General features: G+C 34.7%; 1 protein-coding gene across 1 annotated transcript in view; it reads left to right on the top strand.

The window, feature by feature from the left end:
- The window catches only part of KIAA0825 (KIAA0825 ortholog), a 238,794-nt gene that overhangs the window by 15,941 nt on the left and 201,297 nt on the right, over positions 1-21,556 (top strand). The window contains exons 2-3 of the mRNA XM_075726885.1: positions 6,412-6,580; positions 11,688-12,357. Coding sequence (XP_075583000.1) covers positions 6,412-6,580; positions 11,688-12,357 — 839 coding nt within the window. The remainder of the gene's footprint in view (positions 1-6,411; positions 6,581-11,687; positions 12,358-21,556) is intronic.

Raw genomic sequence — 21,556 nt, 5'->3', positions numbered from 1 at the left:
CTGGCTTGTATCAGGAATAGTGTGGCCAGCAGGAGCAGGGAGGTGATTGTCCCCCTGTACTCGGCGCTGGTGAGGCCGCACCTGGAATACTGTGTCCAGTTTTGGGCCCCTCAGTACAAGAAAGACATTGAGGTGCTGGAGCGTGTCCAGAGAAGGGCAACGAAGCTGGTGAAGGGTCTGGAGCACAGGCCTTATGAGGAGCGGCTGAGAGACCTGGGGTTGTTTCATCTGGAGAAGAGGAGGCTGAGGGGAGACCTTATGGCTCTCTACAACTACCTGAAAGGAGGTTGTAGTGAGGTGGGTGTTGGGCTCTTCTTCCAAGTAGGTAGCGATAGGACGAGAGGAAATGGGCTTAAGCTGTGCCAGGGGAAGTTTAGGTTGGAAATTAGGAAAAATTTCTTTACGGAAAGGGTGGTCAAGCATTGGAACAGGCTGCCCAGAGAGGTGGTGGAGTCCCCATCCCTGGAAGCGTTCAAAAAACGGGTAGATGTGGCACTTTGGGCCATGGTTTAGTCTAGTCTACCCTTGATTGGTTTAGAGTAGACTTGGTAGTGTAGGTTAATGGTTGGACTGGATGATCTTAAAGGTCTTTTCCAACCTAAACGATTCTATGATTCTATTCTATGATTCTATAAAATGGACATGCCAGAAAGAATAAGCTGGTGGTCAGATAGACTAGAATGGAACATAAACATTGTATGCTTGGAACTATAATAATCTCTTTTTTTTTTCAGAATTTTAGAAATCATAAGAGATACATTGTACCATGAATGTTACTATAGGTTATCATAAACAGTGTAGGAACATGCAAGAGGATAAATTCCAATTTTTGGTAAAACCTCTTGTTTCTGTTCAAGATGAAGTTGTCAAAACATTCTTTTCCTTGAATCTTTATGGGTTTTTTTCAGTTAGATCATATCTAGCAGTTTAAAAGTTACTAGAAAATAAGTTATTTATATTTATGGTTAAATTGCTGTTTATTAACACATAGTAGTGCTGAGGCATCAGCAGTGACCCCTTGAAATTGTCTGTAGATCATGGGAAATTTTCTTAGTGTTTCCTTTTTGACGGGTTAGCTTAATGAAATAAAACAAAATGTTTGTTTCCACACAGGAGAAAGTGTAACAAGGAAAATGCCTAGGGGAATTACACTGAGAAGAGTCTTTCTCAAAGATTTCTTACTATTCGAAGTGTACAGCAGGTCCTCTGACACACAGGTTTCAACATAATATGACTGATTTTGTATAAAATGCCCTGTATCTTTAGCAGTCAAGCTTTTTAATGAATATACATGATAATAACAAAATAGTATTATGTTAGTGCTTCTATCTTCAAAAAACCATGCAAACAATTATTTCAGTACTTTAAAAACAAACTGTCTGTTCTTAATAAAAGACATGTAAACTCTGATTCTAAAACCAGATCTCCATGAATATGAGGATCTTAAGCATAAGTAGCATGATGTTTAAAGATAATTTCACTTTATAGCTTAGCAGTTTAATTTAACCAATCTCATTGTCATTTTATGGCTGTTCCATATGCTATATGAAATGAATTGATACAGTGCTTGTTAGAAATTGAAAGGAGTTAGAATATCATCCTTCAGCTTACTCATAGTAGTCTTAGGCAATGGAAAATGATATGTGGAGACTGCAACCCTCATTTTGATACTGCGCTTTTCAAAATAATGTTGTATCAGTATGACAGTGCTTACGCTATCAGTTCCATTATCATACTTGGTTGTTGTCCATTGATGCAGTCACTTAAAAAGCAGTCTCTCCACATAATTAGGTTATTCCTAAAAACTGTCATTAACTTAATAAATAAGAGCACCTAGGAGTTCTCAAACTGAGACTGTCTCTCTATGTGGGAATACTTACCAAATGGTATTGACACGCTACTCCAGAAAAGCACTCCAGTGTGGACACAGATAACATAACAGAACTGTGCTTAGTGTGTTTAAAAAAAAAAACCCTCACCTGTAAAAAGGGGAAGCTATCTCAGTGAAATTCTTTTCACTGTCATAATGGTATACCAGTAGTACTAAACGCAAGCATTGATGTGCCCTCAAAGGCTCAAGATACTCTTTGGGTGGGACCGACAATTTCTTTCTTGAAAAATCAGTCAGTTTTACAAAAATCCATATGAGCATAACTATCAGATTTCTTTGCTACAGAGAAAGGTTATTTTTTATTTTGAGCTTTTATATTCCACTCCTTGTTTAGTAGTTTGGTCTGAACAGTTCCACAGGTTCAAAGAAAAGTGGAATTATCTGTGGAAGAAAAATTGAGGACTGTTAAATACAAGGACACCATCTGATTTAAGTCCTTGTATTACAAACTGCTAGAGATAATGAAAATATTCTGAGAAATCTTAACATCTTTTTCCTTGTTTTTTTTTATTCTTCTTTGGCGTCTCCTAATGACCAGTGTCAGAGATATGGAGACCTTCCATCTGACCAGGAACAGCTATTCTAATGTAGTACCAGTAGGCTAATTTCCAACAGAAGAATAAGCACCTTCTGTTTAGGTTCAGCAATGTCTCAACATTGGTACCAGAGCACCTAAAACATTAATTGTATGCCTCACCTTATCATTAAGGTTTAGCGTTTCAGAGGATGTTTCAGAAAACATACATATGGAGCATAGAACCAGTTAACAATATTAAATAGGGAAAAGCATTAAGTACTGAACTATGTCTGATTTCCCTGATCCTGTATTCCTGATTTAGATAGGATTGCACACAGACATGGTTGTATTTTTCCATTGACTGCACATGATTTTAAGACAATATACTCTCCTATTGTGTGTGTATAGTGTCATTTGACATCATCTGGGTTGATGAATCAAAAAAAAGGAGCTTATTTATGGTGATTAACTTACTAAAATATATTTGCAGTTAAACCTTATTGAAAAAGGATTATTTGGGGGAAAAAAGGAATTTAACACTATACAGGCTTTTTGTAATTGTACTTTTAAGAATAAAATTCATTAAATACATTAAGCACATTTTTCACATCAAAGTTATGTATTTTGTTTACAGTTTTTAAAACTTCAGCAAACTTCCTGTCTAAAAGAGGAAATCGAAGTCTCATTCTTCCTACATTGATGTGAAATTATAGTTTTAAATACTAGCCTACATAGTGAGAATAATTTTAATCCTATTTGACCCAAGTCTTTTATTTAAAATGGTTGCTTTCTAAACTCAGATAATACACACTAAAATGTGGTTCTTTTTTTTTTTTCTCCAGTGGTAACCATGTTCCTAAATATTTCATTTAATGATGTAATTCATATAAAGGAATAAGTATCTATAATTAACCATGTTCATGTAATAATAAGTGTTGATAAAAATCTTAAAAGAAATAGCAATGTTTTTGAGACCATGTTTTCCTACAGTATGGTGTAAGTAAACAGGATGATAATATTTTTATTCAATGAAAAACAGTTTTAGTCCTAATTCAATGTTTACTTTATTGGAATAAAAAAATCAAATAAAATGGACAGACTTGTAATGATTAGTACCTACAGGGAGGGCCACTGAAATTTATCCATCTAATCCCTTTATCAGTGTTGGGACAAATTACCAAAGTATCTGGTCTCGAGAAGGCTGTAGCCTATTCACAGCTTGTAGTTTATTGGCTTGTACGCACATTCCTATATCAAAGATGAGTGTAAAAACTGGTTCCTAATTGAAGCAGATTGGCACAGCCTAAAAAACAGTAGTGCCTTTTACAATAATCTATTGGGTATGATTGAAAGAGGCACATCAGCACACGACAACAAAAGCCTTTGATAGTGTCCCAGGAGTCAGGGTGTATGAACAAGGCATTTAGTTTCATAGTCCTGAGAACAGGTTTCACAAGTTAGAAAGACACATGCCAATCTTTTGTCAAGTTTAGAATTGGTATTCATGGCTGGGCTATCCCATCAGGAACCTGAGCCTGCCACAGGCAGACAAGGATTGTTTTTCATGGAGATCCTTTGTGCTCCTCCTGATAAGGTCCTTTGATGATGGGAAGATACTTGTTTCGGTGCACTTCATTTTGAACTCAGTCACACTCAGGAAAGTCTTAAGACTTTTGTGTCAATTTTGTAGATGTGTTTTACAGGCCACCGATGTATTCATAAGTTTTAGAAGTTTTTACATACTTTAGCATTAGTTGTAGTTACTGAATTTGGTTTCTGAAGCTGTTGTAAAAGCAGCTGTAAAATGTGGTGACTTCATTTTGATGTAGTAGATACACTTTGAATGGTTTACCTCATGTCTTTTAAGCTTAAAACAAACCTACCCATAATTATTAATGAATACAATTAAATATGGGGAAAAAAGCTGTTCAAAGTGACCTACTTATTGTAATGAAATTTTTTTTAGAAGTTGTATAGTCATCGTTTTGGGAACAATTAAGGTATTTTTTTTCTGACATTCAAAATTCCACACTTCTTCTGCACTTATATTCTTATGATCGTCCTTGCATTCTGTTACTGTAGTTGATGCAGTTTTCATATTCAGCTTGTTATTATTTAGTACTGTACTTTAAAGAAACAAAAGGCACAAAGCACAACCTATCATAGATGATAAGTCTTGACGGCATTCTCAGAAAAAATATACTTCTCTCTTTTGTGCTTTTTGTAGGTAACTTAAAAATAAAAGGAAAACACAGACTATTATTTCTCTCTGAACTTAATTTAGTGTGATCATTTGCTTATTTTTTTTTCCACTGTTTTTTTAAAATGTCAATTCAAACTAACAGACTCAGTTCCCAAAGGTATGGATGACACTGATTTACTTTATTGCTGTTGATCAGAATGAGACAGCTAGTAGGAATTTAGGGTACACTGCATAACATTTGTAAAAGAATAAAGTGCAAATCACTCAGTAAAGGAGAAAATCCAGTAGAAAATCAAATAAATACTTCTTCCACATCCTGAAAACAGTACTGCAGGCAGAATTAAATGACAAAGTATAGTCAGTGGCTGATATGCACAATGGCCTTTCATCACTGATTTCTTGTTACAAATTGATATGGGTTAGCGGTATTTAAGATTTTTTTTTTTTATTTCATGTTCATAGCAGATTGTATTTTTAATAAAAATATTTTCCTCCAAAAAGATGACATTTCATGGAAAATGAATCCACACAGAGAAGTTATGCAGAAAAAAATTTAAAACTTTATTCAAGGTTACTAATTAAAAAAAAATAGTTTTCCTTTTTTTTTTTTTTTTTGAAAACTTGAGATCCTTAGTTTGGTATTTCTGTCATGGCTTGTAATACACTTAAAGATTTGATTTGGTTTCCAGTTTCTTTTCTTCTCTCTCCTCTCATTCGCCTTTTCTCTTCTTCCTGTCCTCTTTTGTAACCTTCTTCTCATCCCTCATCAGCTGTAAGAACGTAAATGAAATAGCTAATATACTCCAAAATAAAATTCAAATAGTAGTAAGAATCACTTTGCACTTCAGTAAACCAAAACTGGCATCAGTCTTATTGTTGACTCTGTTTGTATTAAACCTCGATCTGCGTAGATCTAGTCAATACTATTTTTCTAACTGAAACTATATAAAATATTAAACACTGCTTTTAAAAAAAAGCTTTTTTTAAATTTTTTTTATTTTAAAAAAATACCGAAAAGGTGTTTTTGTAGAAAATTATACAGAGTTAGATTGTTTATGGATTTTTTCTTTTTTTTATTTTCATGTAAGTGTCCACACAAATAGAAACAAAACAATTTTGGATTTTCAGTTGTTCTTGTGATTTTTGCAACTGAAATCCCTGTAATAACCATACCAGCCACATCTGATTTCATAAACAGGATTATGATTCTAGATGAATGTTAAGGATTGGACCAGCTCCTTGAAAACAAACTGTTTTCTTTCCAATATTCTAATGACACAGCATTCTCAGCACAACTGACTCTAAAATTCTTTTCAGCATTTTCTGTGATGCCAGTGGGTCTTTAAGAAGTCGTTAATATGTGTTATGTGTTATAAAACAACTGCTGATTGCTAAAGGAGCAAGATGACACATTCACCTTTGAATATGGTAGTTGATTCAGTTTATATTCTCTACTTTAGCTAATAAAGCACCAAGGACCAGATCTTTGGTTGGATGATGTCTTATTCACTAACTACTTTATTAAAAAGTACAAGATTGTTTGAGAAGTGAGGCAGTACTTACTGAGGATGGTACAGTCTGGCTTGAAGGAAATTTATTTTAGCTGTAGCTCAACTGCATTTAAAAGTTAATCCTGCAAGTTCAGGCCTTATTTTGTGACAGTAATTTAGTCTTTGAAGAGGAAGGACTGGTGTTACGTTAATGTGAAGTAGTTTTTCTTTTTGAAATATGGAATATATAAAATGCTTTTATCTCCAAGTCATTAAAAAAATGCTGTGATTTTTGTTTTTGTTTTTTTAGCATAGAACAGTGTCTTAAAGACCTGCAGTCAGAAGTAAATGAAATATGTACCGATGAAATACTACAAAGCACAAATGACTGCCTTCAGTGGCTAAACAACTGCAGTTTTAGTTCTCTCAGACCTTCTTCTACACACCACGGAGAGCTCATGGAATTCCTTAGGACCCTGGTAAAAACTATTTACTAAAGACTTTAATGTTTGGGAAAATTGGTTACGTGATGGGTGGGGGGTGTCTGTTTGAGATTAATTAGTTTTTTCAGTCTTCACTGTGGTGATGATAGTTCAGAAATTTTATTATAAGGTTTAGTACTGTTTTTATGTCCACAGCAACAGGTTGTTTCCTTTTGATCATGCCTTAAATAGACAAATTTGGGACAAAATCGTTACACAATATTACCACATGTTCAGCACTGCTAGGATTGTTTTATAAACTCATTGTTAAAAAACATCTGAAGTTACTGTCTACACCGAGGCTGTTACTCTTACCACTTGTTCTTCACTGGTATTAGTATTAATTTAACCTATCTAATACAGATTATTTTCCTTTATGCATTATTTAAGCATTAACTTCCTATCTGTTTTTTTCTAATTAGAAATGTTGGAGCTACATCCATTGTCATAGCAAGTTGTACAACTAGACGTAACCAGAAACCAAATTTCACTTCAATGAAAAATTCCATTATTTTAGAAGGCATTTTTATCCAAAATTTTTATTAAAAGTTAACCTTAGAATATATGCATGGAAATGGAAGTCTGGAAAATTGAATTGGCTAGATAAGTGAAGGATAATACCTCAGTAAATGACAGCCTGCCAGTTTATATATAAAGTATGTATATGTGTATTTATATGATGTGCATATGTATGAGTGTCAAAACAAATAAGCAGTATCCAGGGGATTGTTCTTTGTCAGTTCCATGTCATGGTTTAACTGTAGGACATGAACGCCCTTAAGGTTAAGATTGGCTGTATCAGCAGAGGAAAACTGCTGTGGAGGAGTGTTTTCTCATTTGGGACTATCTCCTGGCTAAAGCTCAAGCTTCATCAAATCAACTCTCAGATTTTTAACTCTTAAAACTGGTTGTTGATCTTTCAGTCACCCTTGAATCCATTCGATATTAAGCTGTGTCAAATGAGGAAGTCATCTCTAGAAACACAAGGTGTTTAATGGTTTGTGTGATTTTGTCCCCTTCTAACAACAGGTGATCAGTATGAATGTTGCTGTTAATAATCACCCCACTCAAGGGTGTCAGACACTGCTACATGTCATACTTGATCTAGTCAAAATGAGAGAATCCCAGAAAATGCTGATTTATGAAGTCTTTTGTTATTCCTTTTATTCCAGTTAGATCCTTACTTAAACCCCCTTAGAAGAACTTGTGTCCATTCCCTGTTTTCTTCCTTCTCCAAGGTCTATTCAGGCCATATACCTGAACACCAGGTGGCGGCATTTGTTTGGGAAACACCAAAATGTCCCCATCTCTGGAATAATACTTCGGGTATATTTTATACAAAATGTGCTTCTTCAGCTTCCCAGGAGCTTACTGACTGCATGACAGTCTGGCTGTGTGGGCTGTAGAGTCCAGCTAAGCCTTGAAAATGACTCTGTGGCAGGCTGCTAAACACACAACAAAGTGTGAGAAGCCTTAAAGTCTCAATTCTGCACAGCTTATCAGGAAAACATCTGTGGAGCTCAGGAACTTGGACTTCACTGTTTCCAGGCTCATGGCTTCTTAGATAACCCAGCCTGTTGTGTAGATGAGACTGCAGATGAAAAGTGTATATGTATTAGCATAGACAATCCATCTGTAAGAAGTTATACTCGCAGTAGATAATCTTTAGCTCCATAAACAGGTCTGCAGTAAACTATTTTCAATAATATTCAGCATTAATGAGATTATTATGATCTGACCTTTCTTAAATGTGTATCTCCATCCATTGAACTAATTACTCATTTGACTTAATTTCTCACTTGCACACTTTTAATTAAGTATCATATCATACATCTTCAATAATAGTAACCTTCCTTCTACTTCAGGACAACATCCCTATTTATTGTTATCCCTTATTATGTATGTTTATTTTGTTAGGGATTTTGTTTATCTTTTAAGCTACTGGAGCAATTAAAAAAATAGTGCAAAGTTCTGGATGTGCTTTGGCTGAGGTGCTGTATTTAGGTTTATTGTTAGCCTGGTATTCTCATGTATTTGTGAACTCTCATGGAAATACTGAGAGGTTCTTCATGAAGCCTGAAAATGTTAATTTTGTGTCATTTCATCATTCTGTGTACTGTTTTGTAATTCTAAATATTTACAAGCTGAATATGTACATGAACACATCTTCATTAAATTCTGTTCCTGCTAAACTAATGCAAAAACTTCTTTTAACAAAATCTTCATCATTGGATTTGGTTATTGATATGATAGGTAGTAGTCTATAGTAAGTAGTAGTCCAGTGGGTAGACCGCAAATGTTTTCCTGTATATTATTGTCACTAACTTTCTGTGCTCATAAGAGAACTTTTCATGCTTTTCTAAAACCTTTGGATACTAATTTGGATCTTTTTCTCTTGAACAGTTTTGGCATCATCTTCTGAAGGATTTTTACAGGTTAATTTTTAAATAGCAAAGCGTATGTCAATATAGGCAATGTTCAAAGAGGCTTGATGACACTCTGTTTTCAGAGCTTCAAAGTTCACTTCAGGGGCTCTTTTCCTGAGTAACAGTAAGTCTAAGATGGCATCTGCAAGCTCCCTATTTTTAATGCTTTAGTTTAAGTTGCAAAGGGCTTGAAACACTTTCATGAATAAAAATGTTTCTGCTTAACCTTAAAACCAGCAGTAGGGCTTTGCTTGGAAGACATTTTGGATTCATTATCCAAAGGCATCCATTACATTCACTGTTTTGACAGCTTCTCTTGTTTTGTTCATTTCAGAATATAGTTTTTCAGCATGATTCATGAAAAAATTAACTTTTAAACTTAAAACCTGTGGAGACTTGATTCTTCAACATAATGGTTAGCGATTAAGGTTTCAGTTTACACACTGAGAAACATTCTCTTTGGGGCCACAAAACTTTGTAGAATACTTCAGTAGATAATAAAAGAAAATCAAATCAGCCTTGTGTATATGCATATTGATATGTATGATTTAAGATTTTAACTAGTTATACATACTTCTATCACATGCACATGCTTTTATAGGATGATATTTGACTGATTATTTCCTTTATTATTCTGTCTTCCACGTGTGTTTCCTGTAAAAAAATTCATAGGAAGCATTCTGGAATAAAGATGTAAAATAGAAGAAAAATAGCTCGTCTATTATTTTTAAGACTTTGCGTTATGGGAGGCAATCATGCTCTCTGTCTTTTGTTCAGAATTAGGTACTGTGGTGCAAGTCTTTTATTTTTCAGTTTTCATCATGGAGCACTCCAGAGTAGAGGGCAATAGGAAATAAGGTTAAACTCTTGTTTTCTCCCATAAGAGTGCAACAGTTTTCAATCATCCAGAACAAAGAATAGGAGTTCTGATACTGAAAATTTATGTGACTCAAAAGCATGAGGGGGGGAAAAAAAAGCCCACTGAAGTTTTTGTTCTAAATTTTGTCTTTTTTATATTTTTATAAATTGTCTATTGATAAAAGCTTTTGCTACAGTAGAAAAATTGAACATTTTGTATTTGGAAATTATTATACTTACACCATACGATACTCAAATTTTATTTATTTCTCTCTCTTTCAAAATGGGAAAAGAAATAAATCTAATCATTTCCTCAAATTCTGTAGGTTAAATAAATCTATAGTTCTGAAGATCGAAGGTTGCCAACAGTTTCTTTACCAGCCATGCTTTATAGGATGGAGTATAGCTGGGAGATCCAGATAAAGAACATAAGTGGGAAGAACTGCCCTATCCAATTTGCCACAACACTTTTCCCTCTTGGGGAGAAGCGATAGGAGGTGGGGGAGTAAGTGAGAGGACCTCTCGATCCTGACTGACCTAGGGCTTGCTTGCTTTGTTCCTGAAACCTAGAAAATCAAGAGTACCACCAATGTCACTCAGTTTTCTTGTTACTGTGATGTGGAAATCTGTAGTCAGCTCTAGTGCAGCTGGAGGATTGAGAGCAGGTCTTTACAAATAAAAAGCTGATGGGCCTAGGACTGTGGCCCAAGCCAACCTGCAGGAGGAAAAATGTTGAGGGTGTGAGAAATGGGTTTATAACAGGCAAGTTTTTTTCTCTGAGAGAGGAAGGAGATTTTGGTGTCCAGTGACCATGGGACTTTGGGGTTGTCGTCTACTCATGTATTGGACACACCTTATTCATGCAAATGATTCACCTCATACGTATTAAGGAAAGCTGCAGAGTGCTGGTTAAATTTGTATCATTCTGGGCCAAAGAGAAAGCACTGAGCTGTCACAAGAGGACCTGCTATTTGCTGCATGGCCTCTTGAACCTGAAGCAGCTCTAAGGTCAGAGATCCTGGCCCTGGACCAAGAGGGAGCTCTTCAGGCTCAGATGAAGTAGGAACAGCACACACGTCCATGTGGTTTCACCTGCTTTGTTAGCTGGCTTCCTTCTTCTTCTCCAGTCTGTATAGCTGAGATGTATTTGGAGGTCACTATATTGTTAATGTATGAGTCTGCATCTTGGTTTGACAGGATACACAGCTTCTTATTCTTCTGCACTGTGTGCTCTAAGCCTGTTCAATTCTTAACAAGTTTTCAATTTTAGTTCTTTAAGTAGTCCTGGGAAGATTACTTTATCCTTTGCATAACCTTTTTCATGGTTGCCTGCTGAGCCAGAACATAGAAAGCAATGATGTTTCATTTTATAAATTCCTGTCTTGGGTTTGTGAGCAAAACCTGTCATTATTTGTGTAAATCTTGAGTAATTTTTCGTAGCATTTTCTTTCCAAGATGTTTGTGTGGACCACAACAAACAGGCTGCCAAGGCTTACCTAATGAGCTTTCTAAAGCTTTCCCTTGAATTGTGGGTTAGAATTGATTGAGAAAAGAGGTTGAGGATGTAAGAAAGCTGGGAAGAGGAATGTCAGTTATTGGAGCAGGTAGACAAAGAGATGGATTGGCACATAAATCCGTGGGAAAACAGGCTTTTTTATATATGTTATGTCTGTTGTTTATATAGCAATTTGTTTGAGTCTCTTATTCCTGGTAAGAAAATTAGCATTGGAAACAACTGGTACTCTAGCATGAACCTGTTCATTTTATGAATGAGAATCAATAAAACATTTCTAAAATGCTGTCTGATTTACCTTTGTTAGCAAAGCCTCCTGAAGAATGAGCAAAATCAAGAAGAAATGATACTTCACTTCCTTCTGGATCTTTCTAGTCAGTGTGGTGTCTCATTTCCCTGTACTCCAAGTGGGACTTCTTTTGAGTTAACATCTTCCCTTCATGCCATTGAGGATGATTCAACTATGGATGTGAAATCTCTCTGGGATGATGTGAGATTGCATCTTCGACGATTTTTAATAAATAGGCTGCAAAGTCAAGAAGAAACACATACTAATGCTTTAAAACAACAAATGGAATTTAAAACTCAGTGCATACAGCAACTTTTGTTTCTTTATCCTGAATCAGAAGTCTTAACGAAGTATCAAAATATGCAGAATAAACTGGTTAGTGGTCTTCTACAGAACTGTATTTTATCTAGTTGTGGTGAAACAAATTTTGATAAGGTGGTTCATGGTTACCAAAGTTCTGTACCCACATTGTGCACAATGATAAAAGAGGATTTGTATACACTAAGTGGAACTATTGATCCTTCTTCATCATTGAAGTTTATTAATGAAACTTATCTGGATACCATCACTGAAGAAATGACAGTTCTTCTTGGAAGACTTTGTGAGCTGCAGTTCAAAGAAAATGCCCTACATATAGTTAAGGCAAACAAGATTTCAAAGAAGCATAGAGGAACAGTTCATGCTGTGGGTTAGTAGCCTTATATTATGTTAATTGTTGTTAGATATTATCTTAATTATACTACTTTTTTTTCAATATACTTGATTATTTCCTATGAAGAGATGCCTGAGATTATTAATTACAGCTTTATGTTTTAACCGTATTACTGCAGTTGAATTATAGACTGCGTCAGAATTGTGATGAGAAAGGTTCTAAAGTAAGGGAGAGTATCTTACACTTATGCATATAGAAACCCCATTATGATTCACTGGATAACATTGTCATGTCAGAGAAATTTTTTTCAGTCTAACTTATTCCAACTGCTGAAATATATAATAGAATAAGAATTATTTAATCCAGATTTAAAAAACCACAAACTCTTCAGTCTTCTACTTCCACTTTTTTTGAATTGTCAGAAGTTTAAGAGAGATTATAGGAAATTCCATACAATAACATGACCATGAAATAGACACAGATTCATACATCAGAGCTGACCCAAAAGATTACTATGTGGATTCTAATTCTAAAAGAAAAAAAAAAAAAAAATTCCATTTTCTAGTCTTGAGAAAGCATGGTAAGTTAGTATTAATGCTACCTGGTATTTTCAGCTTATTCTAAGGAATTTAAGGCAGGAAAGAAACTGTTATTGATGTGATATTTTCTGTACTTTCTTCTTACAGTTGGTAAGTCTGACATGCTAGTTTCCAAAGGGAGGAATCAGAGCTTTAGAAAAAAATCGTACAGAATGGAAACTTTTATAACATAATTGCATGATTGTATGTAATTGCTTTTTAAATTCAGACTTTTGAGCACTCTTCTGTGCAAGAGCTGTTTGTTTAAAACATAGCCTTCCATAAAGGTAAAATAGTTTGCAGACAGAAAATATTAAAAGTTTAGAATCATGTGAAAAATACAGAAACAGAAGATAGATCTTTAGGCTGTACATCATAGACAAAGGATGAGTGAGGTGATGATTTGCCAGGTCTACGCAGAAGAAAATTATACTCTTGTGAGTTTTAAAATCAACATACATGTTAACATAAGTCCACCAGAAATTCCAGTAGAAGAAATGCAGAAATAATTTTTCAGCAAGAACTGAAAAATGGGTGAATATGTGGAACATATGAAAGATAAGGTAAGGGAACAGGCATGCAGACAAATAATGTGAAAGGATAAGAAGTTCAACCTAAAGCTGATATATTAGTGGGATGGAGTGTTGGTGGGAAACAAGGAGTAGTATCAGAGTAATGCTGAGTTATGAAATAAATGACAACAAATGTATCTTTGAGTTACATAGTGAGATGGGAGTCAGTGAAAGGATTCACTGACAAAAAAGTGACTGGTAGGGTACTGGAAGTTTGTAACTGTATTTTTCTTTCAATCTCAAAACAGCTCACAAAGATGGGGAAGTTCAGTTATCTCCATTTAACATCTAAGACATGGAGATTAAGGTGACCATAAGGGTAGCTGTCTAAAAGAACACACACATTAACTGCTTCTATATTACAAGAAGGAAGAGAACAGCCCTTCAGTCTATTAAGACAGTAATTCCTCTGCTTAAATTTTCTTTGCCACAAGATGTGTCTTTACATGTTTATGTGCCAGCACATCTATCAGGACAGATTTCCAGTGCACAGTTCTATTGTATATTCAGAAGAACAGAGGAAGATGAAAATGTACAAAGTAAATCTTGGGACCTGTTTGCAACTTTTAAAATGTTTGTTGCAATTAATTTAAAAAAAAAATCTCTGTATTTCATAAATCCCACAGAAGATTTTTCTTTTGATTCAAAATGTATTAAAGGTCAGATTTGCAGGCGCAGCAGCTGTTCCCTTAGCACCTATAAAATGTGTTTAGAAGTGGTGTTTGTTAATATCATTTAGTCCTCCAAATTACTTTCTTCACAGTGGCTGTCATGCTCATGTCTTCACCTCTTCACTGTAAAGTACTTCATATTATTTTTCTTCAAGAGGTTGGTATGGGAGGCAAGCATTTATTTGCCCGCAGTCTCTCTTACTAGTTTTCTGCAGAATCAGACTGTTCTAGATGATCTGTGGTTATAGACTGGTGGCAGCCGAACAGTAAGACGACAATAGTGAAGTGAGCAGGCTAGAGCAAAGTAGGGGGTCAGAGTTGCGAAGTTACATAGGGGTTTTGTTTTCATTTTGTGGACATGTCATAGCCTATTATTTGGGATTATTAATCAATTCAAGCAACATTTATACTTGTATCATTACAAAACAATTATTATTGAATAGTTAATTGTATGTAAGCTCATATGCGAAGAGTCTTTTCTGGTCAGAGATTCCTCTTTTCTAAATGTTTGGATATACTACATTTGTACCACACTAAGTCAGAAAAAGGCACTTTTCCTTTGGAATTAAAGTGTTCACAAGGCAGTTCACACTGAAATAACTATTCTGGAAAAAATTCTACAGAATAACTACTTTGGGAGGTTTATAATGGTAGAGTAGTTCTTAGTGTCAAGTGGCTTTTCCTGCTTGGAACTCTTATTAAATTCTGTTGCCTTTGCTGCCCTCCCTCAATTGGGAGTGGAAGTCTGTATTTATACATAGGTTAAGTTAAAAGACGGCTTTCATAGGTTGCCTTGATAGTGATACTCAGTTTGCTGAATATCAAAAAAAAGCATGCTGGAGCATGGATTATGGAGGGAAGGGGAGAAAGGGAAGGACATGTTTTTCTTAGCTGAAAGACAGTTATACCACTGTGTTTCTTACTTTTTGATGCATGTTGCATCTGCCCTCTGGGAACCACCAAACCAGCACATTTCAGAACAGCAAAATAATTTAATCTAGGGCATTCAGTTGGGACTGTTATCCCAGAGGTGAGAAAATGGTTTGTGTTTACTTAGTCTACCCTCAGGGAAATGTGGTTTTTGGTTTGTTGTTTGGGGTTTTTTTTTCCATAAGAACTGCTGTAATTGATCCTACTAGATAGGAGAGGAAAAAATAATAGAAAATAATGAAACAATGCTAGAACCTCAGAAAACTTTATATAGATGACCTACTTCTGTCAGGAAAATAGAGGTAGCCTACAACAAGCTTTAACAGAGTTATAAATCTTTAAAATATTTCTTATCTAACAATCTATTTGTGAAGTAAGAAATTAACATTCTTGTTTTCATACTATATTAGAACAGTTATTTGTCAAGTACTGTAATGAGATTGTATCCTTTTATCAGGATTGAGGATGAGCATGGTTGGAGAGAGAAGCTGGCAAAATGGTATGTGAAAAGAGGCAAATTCTTTGGAACTTGGCATCTTTGCCAACTCTGGTGGAGGCATGTGGTTTTATGTTATAACTTGATCCTGTTCCCATTTAAATCAATGACTTTTATTACCTTTAACAGTGCAGGATTCAGCCATTAGTATTTGAGCTACATTATTGTAACAGGTTTTTATCTAGCATGGGTCATAATTTCTCTGTGTACTCTCAGCACATCACTGATGTTTCCATTCAGCTAAAATAATATCCAAGTAATGTTTCCCACCACCTTCCCCGCCCCGCAAGATATTTTTTGATGGTATTTTGTAAGATGTTTCAACATTTCTATCATATTAATCATATATGTCTTTCAAAATTTTATGTAATGTTACAGGATTTAAAAAATACTAAAAACTTTATGTATCTGTTAACATACTTAGCATGGAAGGAATCATGCAGACAGCTGGTTTTCAGCTTATCTCTTATGATTTTTTGCTTCAATTTCCAATGTGATATTTCTCAGAAATTATTTGCTCTAAGTCTATTAAATGTGGATTGTACGTTTACTTTCTGAACCTTTTTCGTGTTCATTTGCAAAATAGTTAAGCTAGTTTAATCGGGTATTAGTAACCTATCTTAATCCTTCATCTCTTTTAGATTAAGAAACAGCTATTCTGATAAGTGATAAGACCTCAGCCAAAGAAACTTAAAAACCATGAAATTATAGACATTGTATGTGTTAGTGGAAGGTTTTCTTTGTTTTTATTTATATAATTTTTTATATATATACAGAGAGAGTGTAAATACATGTGTAGACTAATTAACCTATTTTTTAATTTCCTATGGATAAAACTAAACAGAGATTAGAGCTTTGAGTTCTATTTCTTGTGACGTTTTCAAATTCATTGGCTTAATATTTTCATTTAGTCATGAACTTGCCAGAGACCCTTAAATAGGGTCTCAAATCTAATGGCATTTGCCAATAAAATATATTTTTAGTATACTTATATAATTAATAACTTTAAAAATCTTAAATGAAATTTGTTTTTAAAATCTGAGGCAATACATATGTGTCTATCAAAATCAGTAGCTGATTATTTTTAAGAAAATATTGCAAAGTGGAGGTAAAGTGAAGTGATGCTGATTTGACTAAATACATTTTTAGCTACAAAGTAATTAAATCACCTTCACTGATGTATTTTAATACTCATATTTTACAGTTTTACCCCACTATACCATCCTCTTACTTTTGGATCCAGCAGGCTTCCTTTCTCTTTTCTTTCTCCAGAATATGAGCAGCTTCCATTCTATTCTAAAGATATATTCAAATGCAAACGGTGATTTAAATTATGATATTTGTAATTTATTATCTTTATTTATTATCTTTAAATATATTATTCATTAGTTGCTAATGAATATATTGTGTTCATGGAACACCTAATGTGAATATGGCGTATATCTAACCTTGAATAGAAGGCCTCAATACTGTTTAGAGGAACTGCATTTGTGCAGTGGAGTTGAGAGCAAGAAGAGAAATAGGCTTTGGAGTAACTTGTTGAAATGAAGGTAACTTTGAGACATTAAATGAAAGGAAAATCTGTTTTGAGGTCACTTATCCTTACATATTCCCAGCAATTTGCTGTCCTGCTAACTTGAAATACAAGTTTTCGTTTTTGCACATTTGACTTAAATTTTGTTTCTCCTCTACATTCATGTACACATGGCTTTATTTCCCCTAGTTTATCATTTCCTCCCTTTGAAATAAAGTACCTTAGTTTCAAACTTGCTTTTATCCTTCCATTTAATTTAAATTCAGTTGGTTTGTGATCTCTTGAGCCATGATTATTGCCTACAACCAATCTTCTATGATATTCATCTCATCTATCAAAAATATGCCTAAAATAGCATTGATACCTGCTGGTTTAGTGACTGCATGATGAAAAAACCACTTATTTGTGTCTGGGAATAATTAGGACTCAATAACTTTAGTATAATTTATTCTCCTATTTAAATCTGGAAATTAAAGAGTCCCAGCCATGGTTTCATGTAATTTTTGCACCTTTTTTGCGATTTCTGTCCAGATTACAAGCTATAGCTGATAATTTACAGTATTTATGTTGTAGTTACAATTGCTTTTCCGTCATGTTTTCTTATCTGTAGTCCGTTGTTGAAATCTGGCTTTTTAGAAGTATTAGGAGGAAGGGGGAAAGTGTCTCAGTCACCTGGCTGACTACTGTTCTGTCCTAGAAAGTCCTGTTTCATCTTTCTGAAGTTCGGGTAAGGCATGCTAATGTAAAGTAGCCCATATGGATTACAGATTATAATATCCAGTATCACATCCTGCCTCAACAGTTCAAGTTCATTATAGTTCCAGGATCCTTGTGTTAATACAAGGAAGTTTTCAGTTGTATCTACAAAGTGTTGCTAAGGGCCAAACATTTTATAAATACAAAATTTTAAAACTTAATTATGGATGTTTATTTAAAGGGTTTTTTTCATTAAGTTAGCCTTAAAATATTTCAAGACCTACATACCTATTGTAGTGACTTCTAGACATTATAAACACATTATAAAGACAAAAATAAAGGAATGATAACAGAATCTGGAATGTCACCCTCCTTGCTTCCTTGCACGTCCTTCTTTTCTTTTTCCTCACTCCAGCAGGCCCACAATAACCTGCTCATCCCTTCTGATGGACATGCTAGGTTTGTTTCTGTTTCTGCACAACAGCAGTAGCTGATGTGCTTCCATTATATTTCTGCCTGCTTGGCATCTCCATCTCTCTCCTATTTCTGCTCTCTCTGTCACTCTGCAGAGTGCCTGGTAACATAGCTTTTATAGGAACAGGGCTTTAGGGACCTGTATAAAGCAAGATACGGAGCAGTTGCTGGAAAGAGTGGTACCTGTATGCAAATGGGCTTTGCAACTACTGACTCCTTGAGCTGCACTGCACATGGTGATGTATGGCACAATCTTCCCCATATCTTACACAGGTGGAGTGAAAAATCCTACAGTTTCCATCTGTTAAAGGTGGGGGAGTAATGTGTATCAAGTAAAACCATAGCACTTCTCTCTTATGCATGTATAACCTTCACAGAAAACATGAGGACATCAATGAAAATGACATGGGTACTATATATGGACAGAGTAAAAATGCAGATGTCATCATTAGATTTTTTACTTTATAAATACCAGAGATTCCTAATTTTGTATTACAAGCCAATCAGTATCGAGATATTCAATAGGTTTAATTGTCACCTATTTAAAATAATGGAGCAAACAGTGTTCATGGGAATTTATAATAGGACGTTAAAATTGGAAACCAGTGGACATACAGATACGATGCAGATTTCTACAGTTTTCTTTGTTCCTTGGAAGCTTATAAAATTTTGACAGCCAAAACAAGATCCTATTACTCAGGGGAAATAAAATAAATGTCTTTGCATTTAATACAGGAAATAATGTGTTTCATAGCCTCTTTGTCACATGTTATTTATTTCTTATCCTTCCAAGTATTGTATTTGATTTCTATGGCACAATTATATTAAATGAAAATATGAGTAGTACTGAGGAGAAAATAAAACCATCTGCTTGAACATACAGAGTTGAAGTTTTAATAAAAAAAGAGGTACTCTTTTAAAGGCCATATGAACATAATACCCTAGGACCACAAATGTGTTTCTAGTGGGAGAATGACATTTCGTAAAGATTACAAAAGCATTAAGCTTGTTACTTTTTAAGCTTCTAGTAGGGGGTAAGATAACAGTATCTAAGTTACTGAAATGTCAATTGAACTGACAGAATTTCAAAGCTGGTAGCATGCCTGAATACCTTCCTTCTTTTTAGAGCAGGTCTTGAAATTACTTATTAAACCCATAATATGAAGATGGCCAGTGAAATCTCATTATTGCCTCTTTGTCATATGGAAAAGCTGCCTGTTCCAGGATTTTATTATCAAGTTGTTTATTTAATAAGATAAGTGAACATTAACGTTACTTTTCAAATTATTTATATATTTTTAAACATTAAATTCTTCATGTTCTTTTGGGTTATATTTTTTAGACTGTTGTGTCCTAATGAAGTTCTTCCACTTCATCTTTCCAACAGTAACTCTACGCTGTTTTCTGAATTCTGTAGAGGTTTAAAAGGGCATAATTCCATTCTTGGTATTTTTTTTTTGCTTTCAGAATGTCCACAAATAGCAAACACCAACTTATTATCTTCCTTTTTGCCCTCTCAGCACACCTGTGTGTTCTTCCTCAGCATGAAGAGAGCATTTAACTCACTATGCCCTCTAATTATTGCATTCTCCTCCCAAGTTTAAAAGATGAAAGTGATTTACTCTCCAGTCTGATGCTTTGTGAGTGGTCAGAGGTCAATTTGAGATTTATATACTGTAGTATTCTGTTTAATAATAAAAAGTGACAAAATCAGAGAGAGAATTACTAAGCTAGGCTTTCTTTCACTTCAGAATATAGGCCTGTATGAAGAAAAAGTGTAGCACTATGGCAGGTAAGAGGAGACTTCAAAAATCTCTTTTAAAGAGGCTCCTGCAGCATTGATTGAAAAGAAAGTTGTTAACAGGAGTGTTTTCAATATATGCATCTGCCATCATATAATCACAAGTTAATTAGATAGTCCTGGCTGTGATTTTTGTCAAGACAGAGAACCTCTTCTGTCACAAAATGTGTATTCAGAAAGCAAGTTTAACTTTAAAAGGGTGAAATTATTTTAGTCACAGTAGTTTGTTTTGCAAAAAATTGTGTGTTTAAATTGAGGGTGTGTCACATCCACAAGATGGATGTTACATGCTAAGTTAGAACATGAATCTCATTTTCACTGTGCCTTAGGCTTAGAAATTTTAAAAAACCTTCCATCTTTAATCAAGGGGCTACTGAGTTTTTGAAAAGCAAAGCTTTCAGTCATTTTATAATACTTTTCACTACATTTGCTGAATGTAGCAAGGCAATGGAGATATTCCTATCTGTCTGATCTAGAGAAGATAAGGGTTATAACACAGTCCAACTTCATAGTTAGAAATTTGGCAGTTAGTGCTCTGGAGATTTTTAGTACCTCTAAACGTTGGGTACTGTCTGGAATTGGATTAGTTACCGGTCTCAGACTTTCAAGAAGAGCTTCTTTTTCTTCAGTAGCTTCATGCACTGATCATCCTCTGGCTAAGATCCAAATCTTTGTATTTAAGTACAAGGGATGGTGAACTGACTTGCTGTTGATGTACTAGGAAAGTCCAGCAATTTCTGTAACACAAAAATTAGGTGTTCTGTTACACACCGTACTATCAGCTATAAAGAGGTGTTTTAAGAGTGCAGGATCAGCTCAGTGAGTAGGAACCTGTATGTGTACATCCATGCCAACATGGGATTAATCCTTCATTTGTAATATGGAGAATATTCTAGCCTTTCTACAAAATATTCGTTAAACAGTTATGAATTTCCATATTTATTTCTCTAGAAGTTCTTAAATGGCAGTGTCTGCCCTTTTTTCTCTATGCCTAGACTTATTTCTGATTTTTATATTCCTTGTAAAAGTAATCCTGAAAACTTTGTGGTGACTTTGCCTAACTAGGGTTTTGAAATATAAAGAGGTAGGAAGCAGAAATATGAGTATTGACTCCTGCTTTATAAGTAATAAAGTAATAAGTTTTTTGAGTGTTTTTTCTTATTAGAACAAAAGCTGTCACTATACCTTGGAAATTCCAAGGAGCAAGGGAAGCAAAAGTGACAGAGGCACTTTAATCTATTATTTAAGGAAATACATAATATCATGTGTAGACTACACAAAGGAATGATGAACACTTGATAGAAATTCCTGATTGGTTGAAAGTTCCTAACAATCTAATTTTAATAGAGTGGGTCTGATGTAATGAACCAATCTGTGAGACACCCAGCCATTCCACTGTGAATATAAATGCAGAGGACAGAAACAAAGCTAGCAGACATTTTTGTATTTGCAGACATTAAAGAAATTGCAATCAGATTAAATA

The sequence above is a fragment of the Pelecanus crispus genome, chromosome Z, assembly GCF_030463565.1.
Source record: "Pelecanus crispus isolate bPelCri1 chromosome Z, bPelCri1.pri, whole genome shotgun sequence".
NCBI classification, from domain to species: domain Eukaryota; kingdom Metazoa; phylum Chordata; class Aves; order Pelecaniformes; family Pelecanidae; genus Pelecanus; species Pelecanus crispus.
Note: the sequence above shows the minus strand (reverse complement) of the source record. Positions and strands in the feature narration are given on the sequence as shown.